Here is a 22,734-nt window from a genome sequence, read left to right on the forward strand (position 1 = left end):
TTTTGCATCATGTCAGTGGAGATGATGACCGGTTATAACTGTGAAATCTGATATGAAAATAAAAATTATAGGGACTACCACCTTTGAAATCCTGAGGTCCAAAAACTTACAGGGATCTATATTTTTGCCTACAAAGTCTTATTAATGTAACTTAGAATTTTAAAGAGTAATTATTATAATAATAAAATTATACCTGTATGTCCCCAGGTGCATTCATTTGATGGTACCAAGGAAGCAGCAGCTGCTTTGATTGACTTGGATCTTTATATAGGATTTAATGGTTGGTACGTTCTTAGGTTGTTTTGTTTTTAACTTTTATTTAAGCAGATTTCTTAAATTGTTTTACAGTGAATTGCTGATGAAGATTGATTTTCATTAAAGTTTGTGTGTGTTTACACTGATCTTTGCTGGGAGTTTCAGTCATTATGTAAGAAAGTAAACAGTACATTACGATTACAAGTTAAAGCTCAAAAGTTATAGACTAGTATATTATGTCCTAATAATGGAAAACTATTTTGTGTTGAGATCAGCAGCTAGCTTTCTCTAGTAATCCAATTTATTCTCAGATCATTTGATCCCTTGAAAATGTGTTCACAGCACTATGTATACATATACACGTCATGTCTGACTGTGGACGAAAGGTTACTCTATGACAGTCATACATCTCTGCAGGCAAAGAAACCGAGGCTCAAAGAAATTAGGAAACAGGTATAGAGTTCCTCCAAGTATGAGAACCCATGACCTCTGGCTTCTCACTCTGTGACCTTTCTGCTGTTATATCACACTAAACTTCACACACTCAGTTCACTCAGCTAGCACAGCTAGGTCCCTGGGTTTGTTTTGTCAAATATGTAAGAGCTTTGACCAGTGTCTTTTCACAGGATATCAATGTATCCCATTAATCAGTTGCAAAATAGTATAAGACTTTCTGTCCTTCAGTGTCTCATACCCTTAAAATTATTGTTTCTAATTGCATTATTTTTGACTAAACTCTAGGGAAATAGAATCATGGAATTACGTATTTGCTCTAGAGTTCAGAGTTTAAATGTCTAAGCTGCTTTCATATTTAATGGTTTAATTAACTTTAAAATTAATATGCAAGGAATATATGCATAGTGATTAAAAAGTCAAGTAGTACTCACAGATATAAACAAATATCAGAGTCCCCCCCAGCATGACCTTACCCCAGGTCAGCTTTTCTAGCAGCAACAATTTTGCTATTTGTCGCCATATTTCTAAATAATATCCATATACTATTGTCTCTTGATTCATCCCCTGTGTCTATTCTCATTGGGGTATATGAGCACGTTAGTTCTTATATCCTGTACTAATCCCCTACCTCTATTATTCTCTGCATATCACTCTCAATGTCGTTATTTCAGAATTTTTGGTTATATGCATACTCAATGTTTTCATTATTATGTCTCTATAAATGTTTCATTATTATTTCTATATAAGTATATAATTTCACAGAGCTATGCCAAGTATGAGAGGGTTTCAAGTTTTTTTGTTTGTTTGTTTGTTTGTTTTTTAAGATAGGAACTTGCTCTGTAGCCCAAGCTGGAATGCAGTGGTGTGATCACCAGTCTGCAGCCTTGACCTCCCGGGCTCAAGCAACCCTCCCACCTCAGCCTCCTGAGTATCTGGGATTACTGGTGCGTGCCACCACACCCGGCTATTTTTTACATTAAAGTTGAGACGGGATCTTGCTATGTGCCCAGGCTGGGCTTCAAGTTTAAGAAAGCCAGGTAAATAAAAATATGAGGGAGGTTAATCCGGGAAAACAAAAAGTAGTACAAGAAAAGAAATGTTAAGCACGGTATACCACATGAGCAAACCTGTCTAGATATAATAGTCCCATCAGCTGCAGACCCTTCCATCTGTCTGTTTCAGTTTGGGCTAGTTCCTGTTTTTAGATCCCATGTATTCCTTATGTGTTTGTTTTAGTGGAACACATTCTATAACATCCTCTGAGGACGTTTTCATGGGAATTAAGTTTCTTGAGCTTTTGCATGTTTGAAAATGAATTTTTTTTTCTGCTCTTCCTCTTACAAGTTAGCCTGGATAGTTAATGAAAGGGGAGAGAACCCCACTTTCAGTTGATAGTTTCTGTGTGCATAAAATTCAAGATCAGAAATCATTTTCATTGAGAATTTATACTGTTCCATCAGTAGGTTCTAGTGTTGATGAAAAGTTGCTACTCTGATTCTTAATCCTTTACCTGTGACCTAGTTTTCTTCTCTTGTGAAAGGTTTTAGTTTTTCATCTCTGATGTGAAATTTCACGAAGATGTGTGTTGATGGTTTTCATATGCCTAGTGTTGCTTTTTCATTAGCCCTTCCAGTGGGGGTCTCATCTTTACCCATCCTTGGAATTTGATTTTTCTTTACTGTCCTTTTCTTGGGCATATCAGACTGATAACTTGTATTCTTTTTATTCTGTTTCCATTGTTTCCCTCCTTCCAAAAAAAGTGCTATATTTTGTAACCCTTTTTATGAAATTTACTTCAGCTTTTTTCAATTTCTGAACACTCTATTCTTATACTGCAGTGTCTTCTCATCTCTCGAAAGGCATGAATTATAAAGTTACTTTCTGCTTGTCTTCCTGCATTTGTTTCCTCACAGTCACCTTTTCTTCTTTCCTTTGGTCTCTGTGATGATGGAAACTTGCTTCAAATGTCAGGCAGTCCTCACTGTCTATTTTTAAAAAAATGCCATTTGGAAGCTCTCTAGAAGGCATTCCAGCAACCGGCAGGCTCAGATGGCCAATTGACTTTTTTGCTAGGGATTCCCAAATATCAGTTTGTAGAGATCTTTTTCTGGGTTGGTTCAGTTTCTCCAGAAAGGGATCTTGTGTTCTCTGCTGGAAAAGTGGGGAACAGTGGAGGGAAGGGGTTTATAAATGTCCCTGACAGTGTTTTGGAGCAGGATGGGTTAGAGGATCTCCCTGTTCAGTGGGCTGCCCCAGTCTCCATGCTTAGGCCTGTGCCTGACGCCTGTACTCCTCTGTGCTTGTTGTTCTCCAGCTGTTTCTGATGTAGGTTCTCTTGAGACCCAGCTCCTCTTTCTCTGCACCAAGTCACAGATACGTAACCTAGGAACCCTGCCTTCTCTTGAAGTTTTCTCAAACAATCTCCATTTCAGTCCCTGCCTTACTCCACTTTCTAGGGACTATATCTGCTTCTGGGTTTGCTTGTCTTTCTCTCCAGGCACATAACATTTAAGTCACTTGGCACTTAAACACTGGTCGTTTATCATTTCTCTGTCCACTTTCAACTTTATATGTTGTGATTTGGGGTAACATATGTCTCCTAGTTTCATTTAAAAAAATCCTGCTTTTCTCCTTGTAAGTTTTTTTTAAGAGAAGGGGGTAGAAGATCTTTATTTCACCAACTTAAAACCATTAATTCTTAGATTTTTTTTTTTTTTTTTTTTGAGACCAGGGTCTCACTCTGTCTCGCAAGCTGGACGACTTACTGCAGCCCCAACCTCCTGGGCTCAAGCAGTCCTCCCAAGTGTAATAGCTGAGACCACAAGCTCCTATCACCATGGTTGGCTAATGTCTGTACTTTTTGTAGAGATGGGGTTTTACCATGTTACCCAGGTTGGTCTCAAACTCCTGAGCTCAGGCTGTCCACCTGCCTCTGCCTCCCAAAGTGCTTGGATTACAGGCATGAACCACCATACCTGGCTCCTGTCTTAGGTATTTCTAAATGATCTTGAGTTTATTATGATGTTGCTTTAAGCTAATCACAAAAGATTCTTTTCTCCTACATTAATATTAGCTTCAGAATTAATAGGTTAGTCATTTATTAAAGTGGATGTTTATATTCTTATTTTGAAATCTAATTCATTGTCATCTTAATCTGAGTCTCTGAGGTGTGATAACTTAATCCACATATCACATAAAGTCTTTGGTTCCTAAAAGTTAAATTAGAATTTTTCCCCCAAGAAAATGGGAAGATGGCCGGGCCCCATGGCTCACGCCTGTAATCCCAGCACTTTGGGAGGCTGAGGCGGGTGGTTCACAAGGTCACGAGTTCAAGACCAGCCTGGCCAATGTGGTGAAACCCCATCTCTACTAAAAATACAAAAATTAGCTGGGGTGGTGGCGTGCACCTGTAGTCCCAGCTAGTCGGAGGCCGAGGCAGGAGAATCGCTTGAACTCAGGAAGCGGAGGTTTCAGTGAGCTGAGATCACGCCACTGCACTCCAGCCTGAGTGACAGAGTGAGACTCTGTCTCAAAAAAAAAAAGAAAATGGGAAGATGTATTTCAGACTTGACTTCAGAATCGTGTAGTTGCTCATCATTAAATGGGAAACCTTATTAAACAGAAATACTGGCTTCTCTTTAAAATATTTATTAGTATATATATTTGGGCAAATTTTTACAGTCATAGGATAGACGTAGAAGAATATTAAGCTAATCAGACATGATTTAGTGAGATCAAAAATACAAATAATCTAAAAATTTTTGAAAGTTTTAAATAGGCCGGGCACAGTGGCTCACACCTGTAATCCCAACACTTTGGGAGGCCGAGGCGGGCGGATCATGAGGTCAGGAGATTGAGACCATCCTGGCTAACACAGTGAAACCCCCTCTGTACTAAATATACAAAAAATTAGCCGGGCAAGGTGGCAGGCGCCTGTAACCCCAGCTACTCGGGGGGCTGAGGCAGGAGAATAGCGTGAACCCTGGAGGCAGAGCTTGCAGTGAGCCGAGACCACACCACTGCACTCCAACCTGGGCGACAGAGCGAGACTCCATCTAAAAAAAAAAAAAAAAAGAAGAAAAAGAAAAAAAAAGAAAACTTTTAAATATACTATCCATACCAACCACATCAGTATATTTTACAAAATATCTATATTGACCAAGCTGGCTGCAAATAAGAGTTTTATTTTTCTAGAGAGCACTAATTGCTACTTAATGTCAAACTAATGACATCCCACCCACCCCTCCTAAAATCCTACTAAAATAAAATTATAGATAGTGAAAAAGGAAAGAATCTATAATAGCAAAGAAAAAAGGCCAGTTTTTTGCTAACAAATGTTCTGTAGCTGGGTAAGCCCAGGAGTTCAAGTGATGCTCCTGCCACAGCATCCTCAGTAGCTAGAGCTACAGGTGTAACCAGTCTGGGTAACTTAACGAGACCCCCATCTCTTAAAGTTAAAAAAAAAAAAAAAAAGAGGCCAGGCACAGTGGCTCACGCCAATAATCCCAGGACTTCAGGAGACTGAGGCAGGCAGATGATGATGTCAGGAGTTTGAGACCAGTCTGGCCAACATAGTGAAACCCTGTCTCTACTAAAAATACAAAAAATTAGCCAGGTGTGGTGGTGGACACCTGTAATCCCAGCTACTTGGGAGGCTGAGGCAGGAGAACTGTGTGAACCCGGGAGGCAGAGGTTGCAGTGAGTCGAGATTGCGCCATTGCACTCCAGCCCAGGTGATAGTGAGACACTCTGGCTGTTCTGTGGATTTCTGAAGACAGGTAAAACTGAAAGAGAAAGCTTAGATTACACCACTAAGGGGCCTCAGAAGAGATGGGAGCAAGTCTAGCAAACAAAATCCAATAGGGGGGGCTTTAAGCTCAGAATTAGTGTGAAATAGGACTAGAAAGGATGATCAATTGAGGGCCTATATAGAGAAAAGATCTCACTCCCATATCCACTCCTGTGCATAGAGGACAAAAGCAGTAAACATTTACACAGCAGCCAGGGGCAGGGGTTTTCTTAAGAAAATTGAAAAAACTATGGTGAGGACTAAGACTTGGAGTGCTTATTATCAATCCACAAAGGAAAGCATTTAGAGAACCATGAGCCTAACAATTAGCTCCCTATACTCTTACCTTTAAATGTAGTTTCATAATATACCCTCTCCCACAAGAAGGTCTCACTAAGAATCCCCACTCAGAGAAGAGAACTGGTAATAAAACAGTCCTGCTTTCACAAAAGCAAAGGAAACGCAACACTAGCAGCCTCCCTAAATATAAATGGATATCCAAGGACCACCAGACAGATGCAGTGAACCAGAAGCGTGAAAGAAAAAGGCCAAGATAAATAGAAAACCTAACCCCAGTGAGACCCAACGTAGTGGGATTTGAGATGTTACGCACATGAAATATGAACAGAATGCTAAAAGAACATAAAAGAATAAGAGCTCCTCATATAAATGAATGGTGATGTTAAAATAATAGCACCAATGGAAGCAGCTAGGGAATCAACACATTTGACAGAAAGATACATATTTTCTGTACAAACTACATATATTTGAGCAATCTAGTAGAAGACATAGAGAATTTTTGTTTTATGGAAGTACTCTAATAAGTAAAGGGCTGATAGAATTATATCAACATTTTGTAGCTCCTGGTGAATTATGCATTGGGCATCCATGGCTGCCTTAGATCACAAAAATAGAACCAGATGTATGCCTGTAGATGAAAGATCACACCACCACCTATGAAATGGTCTTCCCCCAAAAACATCCAACCCAAATCTTATCCAGCCTGTAGATGGTAGTCTAGATCTCCTATAAGAAATACAGAGGGCAGGCTAGGTGCGGTGGCTCGTGCCTGTAATCCCACCACTTTGGGAGGCCGAGGCGGGTGGATCACCTGAGGTCAGGAGTTTGAGACCAGCCTGGCCAACATGGTGAAACCCCCTCTCTACTAAAAATACAAAAATGAGCCGGGCGTGGTGGCGGGCACCTGTAGTCCCAGCTACTCGGGAGGCTAAGGCAGGAGAATCGCTTGAACCTGGGAGGTGGATGTTGCAGCGAGCTGGGATTTTGCCAACACACTCCAGCCTGGGCAACAGAGCGAGACTCCATCTCACAAAACAAAAATACAGAGGGCAGAGGAACCTGTTAAACTGCAACACAGATAAAATCAGCAAATCAAGACTAGGGCACTGCATGGGGTGAACAGCTTGGTTTCTTCAACAAATAAATTTGAAGGGAGAAAAGATGCAGGAGATTTTAATAGGTTGAGACTTTAGAAGACAATGACCAATTGCAATGTGTAGGCCTCTCATTTGTGTCCTAATTTAATCAAACTTAAAAAGAATGTATACCTCTGAGACAACTGGAAATTTGAATACTAGAAGATTTGGGTTTTTCTTAAATATGATAATAGTATTGTGGTTGCATTTTTAAAAGAGAATCCTTATGCTCAGAGATACATGCTGAAACATCCTGAATTAAATGCTGAAATATTAGAACTGTACATTTCGAATTTCCTTTTAAAATAATACAGGAGAGAGTAGGGGTAAGTGGATGGAACAGGATTGTCCTGTGTTGATGATTGATGGGGCTGGGTGATAACTATATGAGAAGTCCATATTACCTAATTTAATGTATATCTTAAATGCTTTGTAATAACAAATGCTGAAATTAAAAATGCTACATAAGGAAGCAACCAAGATGTTCCTCAGTAGGTGAATGGATGAACTGTGGTATATCCAGTGGAATATTACTCAATGTCAAAAGAAATGAACTATCAAGCATGAAAAACATGGGATTTTAATGTGTATTTCCAAGTGAAAGAAGGCAGCCTGAAAAAGACTACATACTGTATAGTTCAAACTGTGTGACAGTCTGGAAAAGGCAAAACTATGGAGACGGTTCAAAGATAAGGGGTTAGAGGGAAGGAGGGATGAATAGGCAGACCATAGATTTTTAAGACCATGAAACTACTATGATACCACGATGGTAGACAGACGTAATTGCGTACGTGATTGCCAAGTGAACCCTAATGTAAACTGTAAACTGTGGGTTTTGGGTGGCAATTTTGTGTCAAGGTAGGTTCATCAATGACAAACGTACCTACCATTATGGTGTGAAATTCTGAGAGTGGGGGCATATGGTTGGGGAATCTCTATACTTTTTATTGCTGTAAACCTAAAACTGCTCTAAAAAATTAATTTAATTTGTGGTTACAAAAATTGTGTTTTTAAAGTAATACAAGAGCAGTATTAGTTGTCATCACATTATATGCTACACCCTCCCAAACCTCACTGCCACATTACAGGAAGCATTTATGTTTGCATTCACGGATCTTTGAGTCAGCTGGGTTTTGGCTGATAGAGGCTCAGGCAGCCATAGCAAGACTTGAGGCCAAAGCCAGATTCAAGGAGTAGAGTTCATCCTACAAAGAAACCATGGCAAGGGTGCAGATACATAATTCTGCTCAAGTAGAGTGAAGAATCTGTCTTGGGCTAAAAATGGAAAATTCAGGAAATGAATGTTAACAGCCTTAGGAGCACCTCTAAGTTATGCAAATTACTCAGAAGCAAATGAATTCTTTTTTAAAAAAGTTAAACTTTACTTAGACTGATACGGAATGCTATTGGAAACCAACTAATAAGCATGGAAAATTGCATTCCTGGAAGGCAGATAGGATTAAAATAGATCTTAATCTGGATTGTTGAAGTATGGTAGTATGCAAATACTTTCTAAAGTATACTGAAAACAAAATGTTATGGGGTTTTGGATTGGTCTTATAGTACTTTAGACAAGTTGTGATATGAAAAAAGGTATTCGTTAATTGCTGCCTTTTAAAATATATGTATACACTTTTTTTTTTAAGTTCACTGAAAACTGAAGCTAATTTGGAAGTGTTGAAGTCAATTCCTAGTGAAAAATTAATGATCGAGACAGGTAAGTTTGTTTTCAGAACTTTGTTTCATATTAAACCATACCAAACACAAAAGAAAAAGAAATTTGACTTCAAATTTTAAGTGGACAAGTATTTTAAAACAGCACACTCAACCTCAACAATTATGCTTTCCAGAAGATCTTTGGGGGTTATTAATGGAAAAATATATGCAAATGATTTTTTTCAATTTTAGTAGTTTGCTATGTCTAAGCACTTAGAAAATGAGATGTTAGAATATAACTCAGGAGGGCTGGGTGTGGTGGCTCACGCCTATAATCCCAGCACTTTGGGAGGCCAAGGTGGGTGGATCACGAGGTCAGGAGATCGAGACCATCCTGGCTAACATGGAGAAACCCCGTCTCTAATAAAAATACAAAAAATTAGCCGGGCATGGTGGCCGGGCACCTGTAGTCCCAGCTTACTCGGGAGGCTGAGGCAGGAGAATGGCATGAACCCAGGAGGTGGAGCTTGCAGTGAGCCGAGATTGTGCACTGCACTCCAGCCTGCGTGACAGAGCGAGACTCCATATCAAAAAAAAAAATATATATATATATATATATATATGTATGTGTAATTCAGGAGGTTGTAGTTACAAGTACATAAACAAGGGGCCTTGACTAAGCACATCACACTTCCAAGTTTCAAAATCTGTTCAGAATTTTGTTTACACAGTGTCTTTGTAATGGCTTAATTCTACAGCACTTTTTACAGTGCAACAATTTATACTGGTTTAGTATAAGAATTTTAGAATCTGTTGCCTCTTAAAACAAGGTGAGGCCGGGCACTGTGGCTCACACCTGTATTCCTAGCACTTTGGGAGGCCGAGGTGGGCGGATCACCTGAGGTCAGAAGTTCAAGACCAGCCTGACCAACATGGAGAAACCACATCTCTACTAAAAATACAAAATTATCCGGGCATGGTGGCACATGCCTGTAATCCCAGCTACTCAGGAGGCTGAGGCATGAGAACCATTTGAACCTGGGAGACAGAGGTTGCAATGAGCCAACATTGCGCCACTGCACTCCACCCTTCGAGACGGTGAGACTCCATCTCAAAAAAATAATAAATAAGGTAAAAAGCTAAAACTTCTATCTAAACCCTGTCAAGGCTGTCCTTATACCATGGACTTTAGGAAAATCAAGACTGAGCCTTTCTGGAGAAATCACGTTCATTTCCTTGGGCAGTCAGGAAAACAAAATGATTTGATTAAAAGTATGATGCTTGTAAAATGTGTAAACTATTGTAATTCTTTATTTAAAAATATTCAAAACCAGTTTCACATTCAGTAGAGATGGAAATTTGTTTAACTTATGCAAACCTCACTACATGCAGAGCAAAAAAGATTTTGAAAACTGAAAAAAAATCTGTTTAAATGTTTTCATGTTGTTATACAATTGTATTTAAGGTTTAGGTCTTTTTTTTAAAGCATGCTGCACACCAACAATGCTAGCAGAAAAAAGGAATAAAAGTGAGTTTTAGAAGGTATTTAAGATGCAATTCAAGATTTTGTGCTTTTCTTAGAACTGTTTTCTGTTGCAATAATTGTGCCATTTTGGAAGCTGAATCATGGTTTATCATTTAGAGGTTATGTATTAGTTCGATAATGGTCATAAAAAATTTTTTTAAATGTAAAGCCCTTAAGAGACACTTTCTTTGCTTAACTAGATGCACCTTGGTGTGGAGTCAAAAGTACACATGCTGGATCAAAATATATAAAAACTGCATTTCCTACCAAAAAGAAGTGGGAAAGTGGGCACTGCTTAAAAGACAGAAATGAACCCTGCCATATAATGTGAGTATTTTGCTTTCATGGTCTTCAAAATCATTAGTCAACCACCAGATGCCACTTACAAAATGAACGCAAGGGACAGAATTAAAATTTTGCAAAATCCAAGTGAAGTTCAGGTTCAAGGCCACCATATTAATGCAGTGATTTGGAGGAATTTGCATACCTAGTTTAAGTCCCATTCTCACTGCAGCTTCCTGCTACTCTTTGGTAACAAGAAAGCCTTAGCAGAATATTTTGGATTTAAATGATTTGACAGCCGCTATAAATCTAAGAAATAACACATTTCTTTAAGCCTCAGAACAAAAGGATAAGTGATCTTAAGGACAAACCCCTTTTTCCAATCGAAGGGGGTGGGACTTCAGCACATTTTATTTCCTAAAAAAGCAGCAGATCAGAATCATCTGTTAAATTGTGATGTATAGCACAGGTGAAAAGAGGGGCTATTATCCATCTGTCAAAGAGCTGTAAAGGTAACCAACAGGAAAAGTGGTTATATCATTTTAATGGGTACTTAATCCAATTTATTTTTTTGCACAGAGAATTTAATCTAGATTATATCAGTCTTATATAATTTACCAGTTCAGACAATTGGGCATACTTATAACACATTCACAAAAACTAATTGGTACTGTGTCTTCATGAGGGGTAAAAGACAAAACAAAATAGAGTGTTGCTTTTAAGACTATTCATTGCATATGCACTATCTTTTTTTTTTCAGTAGTTTTTAACAGGAAAATAGTATTAGAAGATAAGCCAGATCTAATATCCAGCAGGCAGAACAGTGAAGAATTACTCTATAAAAATATGTTTGAAAGGTTCTTTTCCTTTATTAACATGCTTGAGCTGACAAAGACTTTAAAACTGAAGCAGCCAGGCAGGGTGGCCTACGCCTGTATCTCAGCTACTTGGGAAGACTGCTTGAGCTCAGGAGTTCAAGATCAGCTCAGGCAACATAGGGAGACCCCTGTCTCTAAAGAAGTAACAAAAATTTTAAAAAATAAAGAAATGTAAGTACTTGCAAATTCAGTGATGAAACAGTATTTCTAAATAATTCTCTTTTTTTTGGAGACCATCTCGCTCTGTTGCCCATGCTGAAGTGCAGTGGAGTGATCTCGGCTCACTGCAACCTCCGCCCCCTGGGTTCAAGCAATTCTCCTGCCTCAACCTCCCAAGTAGCTGGAACTATAGGCACGTGCCACAACACCCAGTTAATTTTTGTATTTTTAGTAGAGACGGGGTTTTACCATGTTGGCCAGGCTGGTCTCAAACTCCAGACCTCAGCCTCTCAAAGTGCTAGGATTATAGGCGTGAGCCACCACACCCAGCCAATTTTTGGGGAATCTAAGAGGACACTAGAGAAAAGAAACTGTTATTTTGCCAGCAGCCAGCTTACAGGAAGTAGTTGCCAACAGTGTATCCAAGTCAATTTTTTTCTATTTCTTTAATCTTAGATTATAGCTGTTGACTTTAGCTATACATTTGCAAGACAAAATTTCAAGGTGTTTTTAAATGTAGACTGTTTAAGAACTATGAAGGCTGGCCGGGCATGGTGGCTTACATCTGTAATCCCAGCACTTTGGGAGGCTGAAGCAGGCAGATCACCTGAGGTCAGGAGCTCGAGACCAGCCTGGCCAAGATGGTGAAATCCCATCTCTACTAAAAATACAAAATTAGCCAGGCATGGTGGTAGATGCCTGTAATCCCGGCTACTCGGGAGGCTGAGGCAGGAGAATCACTTGAACCCAGGAGGCGGAGGCTGCAGTAAGCAGAGACCGTGCCATTGCACTCCAGCCTGGGTGACAAGAGCGAAACTTCGTTTCAGAAGAAAAAAGAACTGTGAAGGCTTCATGAATACCTGTTGTTCAGTTAGCTGCAGAGCTTAGGAAAATTTAGCATCTGCAAGCTGAAAAGATCTAAACCACATTTCAAAAATACACAATCCTCTGATCTACTGCTAATTATGAGTTGGCAAGTTAATTCCTACTTGCAAAGTCATTTTATCATCCTCCATTCTGTTAACAATTTTACATTCTGTTTATAGAGGTCTTTTAGATATAAATTGTTTGCAACAGGTATTTTGGAGCCCCTGCCATGTCAGGAAAGGTACAAGTTACTAAGGCTACACAGAAGAACCAAGACAGTCCCTGTCTATCCACCCACCAGATGAACAGGTACACTGTGCCTGGCACTTTAAGGCATTCAGTGAGTCAGGTGAGGATCCCTGCCCTCCTGGAGCAAATAAGCAGACAGAGTCCAAGATAGTAGTGCTGTTATACAAGTAGGAATATATGACCAAGACCATAGGGCATATCAGCTGTCTGCTTTGAGGGGAAACAGGAGAGCTATACCAAGGTGACATTTCAGTTGTTTACTAGGCGTGACTGGGAGTTAGGCCAGAGAAAGACAAACACCTGGAGCAAAGGCAGACTGCAGAAGGGCCTGGCTAATCCAGAGGAACAAGTGTGGCAGAAAGTAGGATGCACAGGGTAAGTGGAAGAAGTCAAGTCTGGGAAGGCAGAGTGAGCCCAGACTGTGAGGGCTCTTATATGCCAGCATTTTGCTTAGATTTTAGCACTACCCAAAGGATTTTAAGCAGGACAGTGGCAATTTTTTTTTTTTAAGCTATAACTGGTATCAGTATGGGGAGGGGCTGGAAAGGAAATAGTGGCAGGAATCACACAGATCTTGTAACACTTTAAAAACCTTTGCCTGGCTGGGCTCAGTGGCTCACACCTGTAATCCTACCACTTTGGGAGGCGAGGCAGGCAGATCACTTGAGTTCAGGAGTTCAAAACCAGCCCGGCCAATGTAGAGAAGCCCTGTCTCTACTAAAAATACAAAAAAAATAGCCGGGCATGGTGGTGGGTGCCTGTAATCCCAGCTACTCGGGAGGCTGAGGCAGGAGAATCACTTGAACCTGAGAGGCAGAGGTTGTAGTGAGCCAAGATCACACCACTGCACTCCAGCTTGGGCCACAGTGTGAGACTCTGTCTCAAAAAAAAAAAAAAAGCAAAACCTGTGCCTACTGTAAAAGTGCCACACTAAACAAAAGCTACTAAATTCTCAGGGACATTAAACAACTTTATATTCATTTTGGAGTAACTGCAGCTTTGACCACTGAAGATGTATGGAAACAGCATGGCTTGGCTACAGAAGGGTTATTCAAAGATTTCCATAAACTGCATTATCAAATAGTAAAATAGGATGTCCTAAGCTCCAATAGATTTCCTTTTTTTTTTTTTGTTTGGAGACAGTCTCTCGCTCTGTTGCCCAAGCTGGAGTGCAGTGGCACAATCTCAGCTCACTGCAACCTCCACCTCCCAGGTTCAAGCAATTCTGCCTCAGCCTCCTGAGTAGGTGGGACTATAGGCGTCCACCACCACGCCTGGCTAATTTTTTGTGTTTCAGTAGAAATAGGGTTTCACTGTGTTGCCCAGGCTGATCTTGAACTCTTGAGCTCAGTCTGCCCACCTTGGCCTCCCAAAGTGCTGTGATTACAGGCGTGAGCCACCGCACCCGGCCCAATAGATTTCTTATAAATTAATCTCAATAAAATTAATTTGCTATGCAATATAATCTTAGCAAAGCTGCTGTGACCTTCAAAACTGTGTCAGCAGCAGCACTAATCAAGAGTTCCAATTCTGAGAAGTGCATACAGAGGGAATTTGGTAGTTTCCTAAGAAAAATGGATTTTCACTGTCTTAATTTAAATGTTAATAGATTTGCTTTTAGCATATCTTGACTGTCAGATAAAAATTCAGCATGTTTGCTTAGTATAAACATCAAGCAAGGCTTTTGAAAGTCACTATTACAAAACAATTTTTTAAATTCCCATTAATCTTAGATCTCCATCCTTAATTCCTTTAGGTGTTAACATTTAAGATACCCACTAAGGGAACAAAAAGCTTAGGCAAAGAATATTTAAATGTTCAATTTTGACTTTAGAACTTTCCAGTTCAGTATTTAAAGTGTTATATATAATAATATTGCTAGGAGACACTATGGATCATCATTATTGTAAGCACAGAAACTGAAAAGATGCGGCCAGGCACCCTGGCTCACGCCTGAAATCCCAGCACTTTGGGAGACCCAGGCGGGGTGGATCACGAGGTCAGGAGTTCAAGACCAGCCCGGCCAACATGGTGAAACCTTATCTCTACTAAAAATACAAAAATTAGCTGGGTGTGATGGCAGGCACCTGTAATCCCATCTACTCAGGAGGCTGAAGCAGGAGAATCACTTTAACCCAGATGGCAGAGGTTGCCGTGAGCTGAGGTCGCGCCACTGCACTCCAGCCTGAGTGACAGAGTAAGGCTCCATCTCAAAAAAGAAAAATAAAAAGGAAGCAAAGAAAGGGAAGGGGGAGGGAAGGGAAAGGAAGAAAGAGAGAGAGAAAGAAAAAAAAAAGAAAGAAAGAAACTGATGGACACCTGGACTTTTCTCTCTCGCAGGGGTAGAGGCACAGAAAGCCCTCCCCCTCAATAACCACACATTTTTCCAAGTAAATATTACTTTTGCAGCAACCTAATACCTTCATTTGCTGTCTCTCAAGGACTGGTTCTCTAGCAGTGGCTTTCCAACTGTGGCCGCTGTCCCCCAGTACAGATTACATTGTGACTCAGGACGAACATACATAATAAAATGAAACAAAAAATGGAAGAGTACTTACCCATATTAAGTACAATGTACTTGTCAATGTTTGAAATATTCATCATGACCCACTAATGAACATGCTATGACTCACAATTGAAAAGGACTCTTCATTTCCACTCAGTTAATGCCAGAAGTGGTGTACATAATACAGATGTCTGCTTTAATAATTTACTTGAACCTGGTTCTTAGCTCTAGTTATATGCAGACAGTTCATAAATCTGTTTGTAGTTACTGGCAGTAAGTTTTTCTGTTGATGCTGCTGAAAAACTTAATAAATGTTAAGCTTTATTCTATTAAAGGTGCTCTAGTATTTTCCTTTGTGTGGAAAATTATTGTATAGCTTTAAAACATAATGTATACTTGGAGATTTAACCATTTTTGTTTTTGTTTTGTTTTAGTCAAATATTGGAGATAATGTCAGCAGTGAGAGATGAGGATCCACTGGAATTAGCCAATACACTATACAACAATACTATTAAAGTATTTTTTCCTGGAATATAATTGGTATATGTCTTCCACTTTCCATCATGTATGTAAAATTTCATAGTAAAACTTACTGATAGTTTCAATAAAGAAATTATCTCCAAGTTGTCTAAAGAAATACTATATATTGCTACACACCATTCCCCACCATTCCCCTTCTTCTCATAAAATCAGATCAGGATGTTTTTATATCATTGAGTACCTTAGTTTAAAACAATAATAATAATAAACTATTTTTGTTCTGTAACATCTCCAAAAGAATGAAAGGACAATTTTATGACAATACTGCAGACACAGAATGGCTAACAAATATACCAATTTTATATAAAAAACATTTAGCACATTCTGGTTTATATCAAAGTTTAGTTGATACAGTTTATTTCTCAACCCTAAGTCTCTGAATCATGACTTTCAAACTCAGCTCAATTACACTGCTACTCAAGTTTCAAAAAAGTTCCTCAGTTGCTTCTGGCAGGCCTTTTCTTTAGTTTTAAAATACTCTCTCATGTCCCTTATCCTCTGGTCATATTATTTTATTTCCTTGACTTTAATGTGGTTTCCTGATTTGCATTTTCATTCTCCCACCCATTCTCAAGAAAAACGGAGGTCCAAAGTTAGATACGTTATATGATTTCATTGAAGAATCTTTGGCACAGTTGACGCACCATATGATGATTACAGCTATTAAAAAGCTATTTGTTCAAATTTTGTCATAAAAATGTGAAAACATTTTATTCTATGTACAATAATGTACACAAATTTAAACAGGTCACCAAAGAGACCAGAAGTAATTAAAGAGGTATATTTACAGTAGCACATCACAGTAAACGGAAAACCATTCACAGATTCAACATTGATACTGTTTTTGTGCTTGGTTACACACTGAAGGTGAAGGGTATCACTCCATTTTGGCTGAACTGAATTTTAAACAAATACCTCAATGATTAATAAATGCTATTTTCATCAGTCAGTATCATCATTAAATTCTTCAGCTGCTGCGCCTGTGTGCTGAATCACTCCATTTCTTTCTCTTTGAACATCATCATCACAATCTGTACTGTCATCTTCGTTCACCTCTCTGTCAGATTCAGCAGCAGCTTCTCTTACAGCTTCCTCTGGATTTTCATTGGGTGGAATAAATCCATTGTTGTTAGATACATTTGAATTATCCTTGATATCATCTTCAATGTATACTTTCTGATGGCACATTGGACAAGTATCTTGAATGTACAACCATTTCCGAAGGCAAAGTGCATGGAAATAATGATTACATGGTGTAATACGAGCAGATGTTGTAAACTCATGATAGCAGATTGCACATACATCATTTATTTCTTGTAAGCGGCTCCCTTTTATTTCAGGAAGTGAATTAATTTTCTTCACAGCAGTCCTACGATTCATGAATGTCTTCCAGCCATTTTTGGCTTGTAAGTAGATGTTAAAATATGCATGTAGGCACATCATAAAAGCCCGAATTTTACTTCCTGACTCAAACATCATAGTGTAAGCCCCATTTCCAAACATTACAACTCCAAATATAAATTCAATAATACTGCCTGTTGAACGAACGTAGTAGACATAATCGTCAAGCTTTTCCCAGAGGACATTATAGTAGCCATCAATCATGAATAACGTATAAACAGTGAGAGAAACAATTACTTTTAAGCACAGTTCCACACAAAATGCTGTAACTGCAAACAACCATGTATTGAGTGCATAGTGATGCCAAAGAACGTAACTGAGTAAGACAGGAAGAATAAACAGGCAAGCAGAGACAAACAGCACAGGAAAATGTCTACGAAAAGATGACACATGAGAGGCACTGAGAGACATTAATACAGGGTCTGTCATTCCATGGATGAAATGCAGGACTGCAGTTAATAAAAGGCACATGTTTCTACTTAAGCGAATAAGTCTCTCTTCTGGTCTTAGCCCACTTAACCCAGTCTGAAGAGCCAAAATAAAAAATAAAACAGGTGCAACAAAGCCAAGCCGCCTGTCATCTTCCTCAGTTGATCCAATAAAGGCCAATATTCCAAGCCCCAAGTAATGGGCTACTGAGGAAATTACAGCACTCATGCCCAGTACAGTTAGTGTAGAATCACATCCACTAATTATAAGATTGCAAATGAGGTCCCAAAAGTCATCCCAAGAAATAAAGAAGGAATCAGTTTCATTTGCCATCCTTAAGATGTAGATTAACACTGTAGCCTGAGCTGTAACTCTTGTTAGCCAAAAGACTCGCAGTATGTCTGGGAAACGAATCCTCTTCCATGTGTCCTCCATCAATAACTGTAATCCATAAATTCGATACATGTGCCTCACTAAAAGATAAACGTATCGTGTGGAATAATAAAACCACTTCAGTTTCACTGCCAATACAAGCACTGTATTTAATGTGAGAATCAAGGAAGAAGTAAACACTAAAGTCTCTCTGATGTGTAATGGTAGCTCTGTGATTAAGCCTATTACAGGAACCAAGAGATCCAAAATAATTAATTGTGAATAGATGGAATGAATCTGGAGTAGTGTAATGTATCCAATTCCAAACGTTAGCTGTAGAACGATAAGTGCCATCCACAGCGAGGGACCTTTTCGAGGAAGCAGCTCAATTCCAAAAGCTGATGTGTTGTAGGCACCATAGAAGTCAATGTGCAAAGAAGCATAATAATTCACCAACACTGAAGTTGCAGCTAATAGAAAGGCTGAGCTGTACGTGTAAAACTTGAAAAGTGATCGTTGTGACAAGATCAGAACAATACTGGATACAAATATACCTAAAAAAAAGAGAGAAAAAGTCGTTTGAATGAAGTATTTGTAAGAATGTTTCCCCACTAACAGTTATGATATTCTTTAGTTAGGAAATATGAATATTTTCAGTTATGAACATTAAGCCTCAAGACGATTTAGGCTTAAAGGGCAATAAAGGTTTTGTAAAGTCAGAGTTCAGGAGGACAGACCAAACATAATAAATTATTCTTTAAAATTTCATTCCTTACTTTCTAATTTCCAAAGTATTTCAAGTAACACTGTGTATATGTCCAAGGCACCAAACTACTAAAGTATCTCCTCAAGATGAATGTGTAGAGGTACATACATTTTAACAAGTTTTAAAACTCAAAAGAATATGTCCTTTATCATTTCATAATCATTAAAATTAAGAATAATTTTAAAAATTGGGTTAAAAATAACCCAAATGGAAAACATTTGTTCCTATTAAGTTTTAGATTCATTTATTATTGATTCATTGAGACAGAGTCTCACTCCATTGCCCAAGCTGGAGTGCACTGGCGCAATCTCAGCTCACTGCAACCTCTGCCTCCCAGACTCAAGCAATTCTCCTGCCTCAGCCTCCCAAGTAGCTGGGATTACAGGCACCTGCCACCACGCCCAGCTAATTTTTGTATTTTTAGTAGAGACAGGGTTTCACCATGTTGGCCAGACTGGTCTCTAACTCCTGACCTCAAGTGATCCGACCGCCTTGCCTCCCAAAGTGCTGGGATTACAGGCGTGAGCCACCGCGCCCAGCCGAGTTTTAGATTTTTTTTTTTAAAGCATTCTTTAGGAAATCAAGTTCAAGTTTTATACTTCCACCTAATTCCTCCTTTTCTTCAAACTGTGAACTCATGCCAACTCTTATTTCCTACTCCTTAACTCTGAGCATTCTCCAAAGGATCCAAAATTCAGTTTTTCTTTCCTCCTACATAGTTTCCTTCAGACTTAGAAACACCCTCCAAGTTCCCTTTTTTCCTGTACAATGCTGAATCTGTTTCTTAAAATAGTCATCTTTTTATTGTTCTTCACATTACAAAAGTAACACTCAGAAAACTAAGACATGTTTTTAGAAAATGATAATTCTCCTTCCCCCACTCCATAGACACCATCTTTCTTTGTACTCTGACAGAAATGCACATTTTAAGTAGGATTACAATCAACACATTATTATCCAAGGTTTCAACAATGGGAATGTCATCTGAATACTCACCTGCTTTTCACTCCTACATTACAACTGCAAATTTCCAAAGTTCTGAAACTCAACTTGCCTTAACCTAGAATCAGCTTTTCCTTGTGATTTGCTATTTCAGTTGAAGGTACCATTATTGTTCTCTTAGAGATACTCCCAACCCAGCCCCGCATGCTCAAACTTTGCCAATTAGTTGCCAAATTCTTCTAACACCTCTATCTCCCTTTTCTGTGACACCAATTAGTCTGTCTCAAAAAAAACCCTCATCTTGTCTAAATCCATCTACAAGCCATCACCAAATTGCCTTTCTTCATTCCTCTGCTCAAAATACTTCAGCGGCTCTGAAATTACTATCAACTAAAATCTACATTCTTGCCTCTGGCATTCAAGGATCCAATTTGCTTTACAGTAATATTCCTCCTAACGCACACACACATCAACGCTCCAGACTTGGTTCCCCAAACACATTCCTTTCTCCACTATAGCTACAGCAGTGTTTATATTCTCTTTGCTTGGAATGATGTCCCCACCAACTTCCCAATCCCTGACTGTTCAAATCCTACTTATCCTAGAAACCTACTTTCTTTGATAGAAACTGTTCTTTCAGCATACCTGCAGAATGTAGTGAAACACTTAACACTCATATACCACCTGATACTGTAGTCTGCAGTTATCTAAGCATAATCTACCCTATTATACATGTATCTGTAACAGAAAGCAAGGATCCTACCCTGTCCATCTATGGATCCTACAATATTTTGTACAAAATAAGTACAATTAGTATTCATTGTACTTATTGGGACATTGGGAATGACACTGAGAATGTCTGTCACTTCTGGATGTTTTTAAAGGCAATGACAAAATATAGCCTGCTTGAAAAATAAAATCTATGAAAAAGACAATGAGAAACCACACCCTGGAGTACAGAAAAAGTGACAAACTCCAAGTTAAAAATCCATCTTGGCCGGGCGCGGTGGCTTACACCAGTAATCCCAGCACTTTGGAGGCTGAGGCGGGTGGTGGATCACTTGAGGCCAGAAGTTCAAGACCATGTCAACGTGATGAAACCTTGTCTTTACCAAAAATATAAAAATTTGCCAGGTGTGGTGGCACGTGCCTGTACTCCCAGCTACTCAGGGCGTTGAGGTGGGAGAATCGCTTGAACCTAGGAGGCAGAAGTTGCAGAGAGCTGAGATCACACCACTGCACGCCACAGCCTGGGTGACAGAGGGAGACCCTGTCTCAAAAAAATACATAAATATTAAAGAAAATAAAAATCCATCTATCCACCTTATTTCAGCAGGTAATCAAGACACTGCATATTATTACAGTGGACGCATTTCACAATCCGTTGCACATATAGCCAAGGGCTAGTTCCTTTAAGTGATGACTCTGTCCAGGGATTTAAAATGTATTCTGTGCCAAAGTGTCAAGTCATTTGTGAAAAGGAAAACAAAAGGACACAATAAAGTAGAAGACATATAATAAACCTCTAAATGCAAACCACCTGATTCCCCAAGCAAATCGGCCACTAATCATCTCCCAAAGAGTTGTGAGCTCAGAAGAGGCTCTTTTAACAGGAAATATGTATTTTTTTTTTTTTTTAATGGAGTTTTACTCTTGTTGCCCAGGCTGGAGTGCAATGGCGTGATCTCGGCTCACTGCAACCTCTGCCTCCCAGGTTCAAGCAATTCTCCTGCCTCAGCCTCCCGAGTAGCTGGGATTACAGGCATGTACCACCATGCCCAGCTAATTTGGCATTTTCAATAGAGGCAGGGTTTCTCCACATTGGTCAGGTTAGTCTGGAACTCCTGACCTCAGGTGATCCGCCCGCCTCGGCCTCCCATAGTGCTGGGATTATAGGCGTGAGCCACTGTGCCCCGCCCAGGAAATATTTTTTTTATTAGAAACTTCTTCCATGGAAGGTAACAAGGAAATGGAATTAATTCAGCCTACCAGATGCCATATGTAATCTTACATTCTCTACATGGAAAACAACCTTATTTTCCTGAGACAAAACTTCAGAAACTTTAAAACAAATCTTCTAAGTTGGGTCAAAACCAAAACAAAAAAACTCTAGTTCTACTTTATGCCACTTAGAGGGAAGAAAGTCAAGCAGGAACTGTAAATTATTTTTGTCAACTTGCTATTCACAAAGTAGTAAATTAATCTTCAGTAACAATTCATGAGCTTTGCTATAATTTTATAACAATTTTTTAAAATTCTAATAACTTTTTTCCTGAAGTTTTTTTTACCACACACAAATGAAGAAATGATTTGGGTTTTAGAAACATTTCTAGTGAAAAAGTACCATTGTGCTTTATGCAAATGTATCAAAGAAAAAAGGGGAAGGCATCAAATAGACAAATAATGTAGTAAGACTACAACCTCAAAATTTGGATGTGTCCCAGCAAGTAACAATCTGACAATACTCCATCCTGATTAAAATCACACTCCCCAAGATGTAACGGTGAGTTAACATTTCAAGAACAGTCCACGTTTTAATTCCTACCCAAAGTTTGTAGGTATATGGGGTTCACAGATTTTCCTTTTATATTCACGTTCCTACTTATGGAGTTTTGGAAGAATCTGCTCTCATTTTCAAAGCAAACATCCCAAGTAATAAGTCTCCAAAGTAATCATCTTTCTCATGGCCTTTGCAGAATAATATCAAAGTTTCAGTGCACTTTTACATTAGATATGAAACACTTTCTTGGTATTTACACTGTAGATCTAAGAAAATATAAAAGTCCAGAGACAGTTTCTCATTAGGATTTGGAAGTGACTTGCACAAGTAATCAAGGCTGTATATGAATGCTGCTTCATAAAAAATTAAAAGAGAACAGAATTTACTGAAATCACAACTCAGAGATCCCAGTCCAATTCTCCTGTGATTAAGAGAGTTCACTAGAATTTTCAAGGTAGTCAAAAAGAGGCAGGTATCCAAATCAATTCAGGAACTTTGAAACTATATATGAACTCAACTCATGAAAGTTCAGGCCTTCTCAATTTGGATTACCAAAAACAGGCAAATAAAAACAAAGGAAAAAATAAAAAACTTACTATACATGTTACATAACAAAGTGTTTCACTCTTTTATGTGTAAAGTCTATTCATACCCTTACCCTCTTTTGGAAACTTATGACTAAAAATCAGGGTACAAAACATAATATTTTTTTTTTTTTTTTTTTTT

The 22,734-nt window shown here is 38.9% G+C and overlaps 2 protein-coding genes across 2 annotated transcripts in view; one reads left to right on the top strand and one right to left on the bottom strand.

Moving 5' to 3' along the window:
- TATDN1 (TatD DNase domain containing 1) overlaps positions 1 to 15,677 on the top strand; it is a 48,378-nt gene extending 32,701 nt beyond the window's left edge. Inside the window, exons 7-10 of the mRNA XM_011949291.1 lie at positions 208 to 284; positions 8,583 to 8,653; positions 10,318 to 10,444; positions 15,493 to 15,677. Of these exons, the coding sequence (XP_011804681.1) occupies positions 208 to 284; positions 8,583 to 8,653; positions 10,318 to 10,444; positions 15,493 to 15,595 (378 nt within the window). The 3' untranslated portion in view covers positions 15,596 to 15,677. The remainder of the gene's footprint in view (positions 1 to 207; positions 285 to 8,582; positions 8,654 to 10,317; positions 10,445 to 15,492) is intronic.
- A 599-nt stretch (positions 15,678 to 16,276) lies between these two features.
- The window catches only part of RNF139 (ring finger protein 139), a 12,922-nt gene continuing 6,464 nt past the window's right edge, over positions 16,277 to 22,734 (bottom strand). Inside the window, exon 2 of the mRNA XM_011949270.1 lies at positions 16,277 to 18,354. Coding sequence (XP_011804660.1) covers positions 16,541 to 18,354 — 1,814 coding nt within the window. The 3' untranslated portion in view covers positions 16,277 to 16,540. The remainder of the gene's footprint in view (positions 18,355 to 22,734) is intronic.

The sequence above is a fragment of the Colobus angolensis genome, unplaced genomic scaffold, assembly GCF_000951035.1.
Source record: "Colobus angolensis palliatus isolate OR3802 unplaced genomic scaffold, Cang.pa_1.0 Scaffold295, whole genome shotgun sequence".
Lineage (NCBI taxonomy): Eukaryota > Metazoa > Chordata > Mammalia > Primates > Cercopithecidae > Colobus > Colobus angolensis.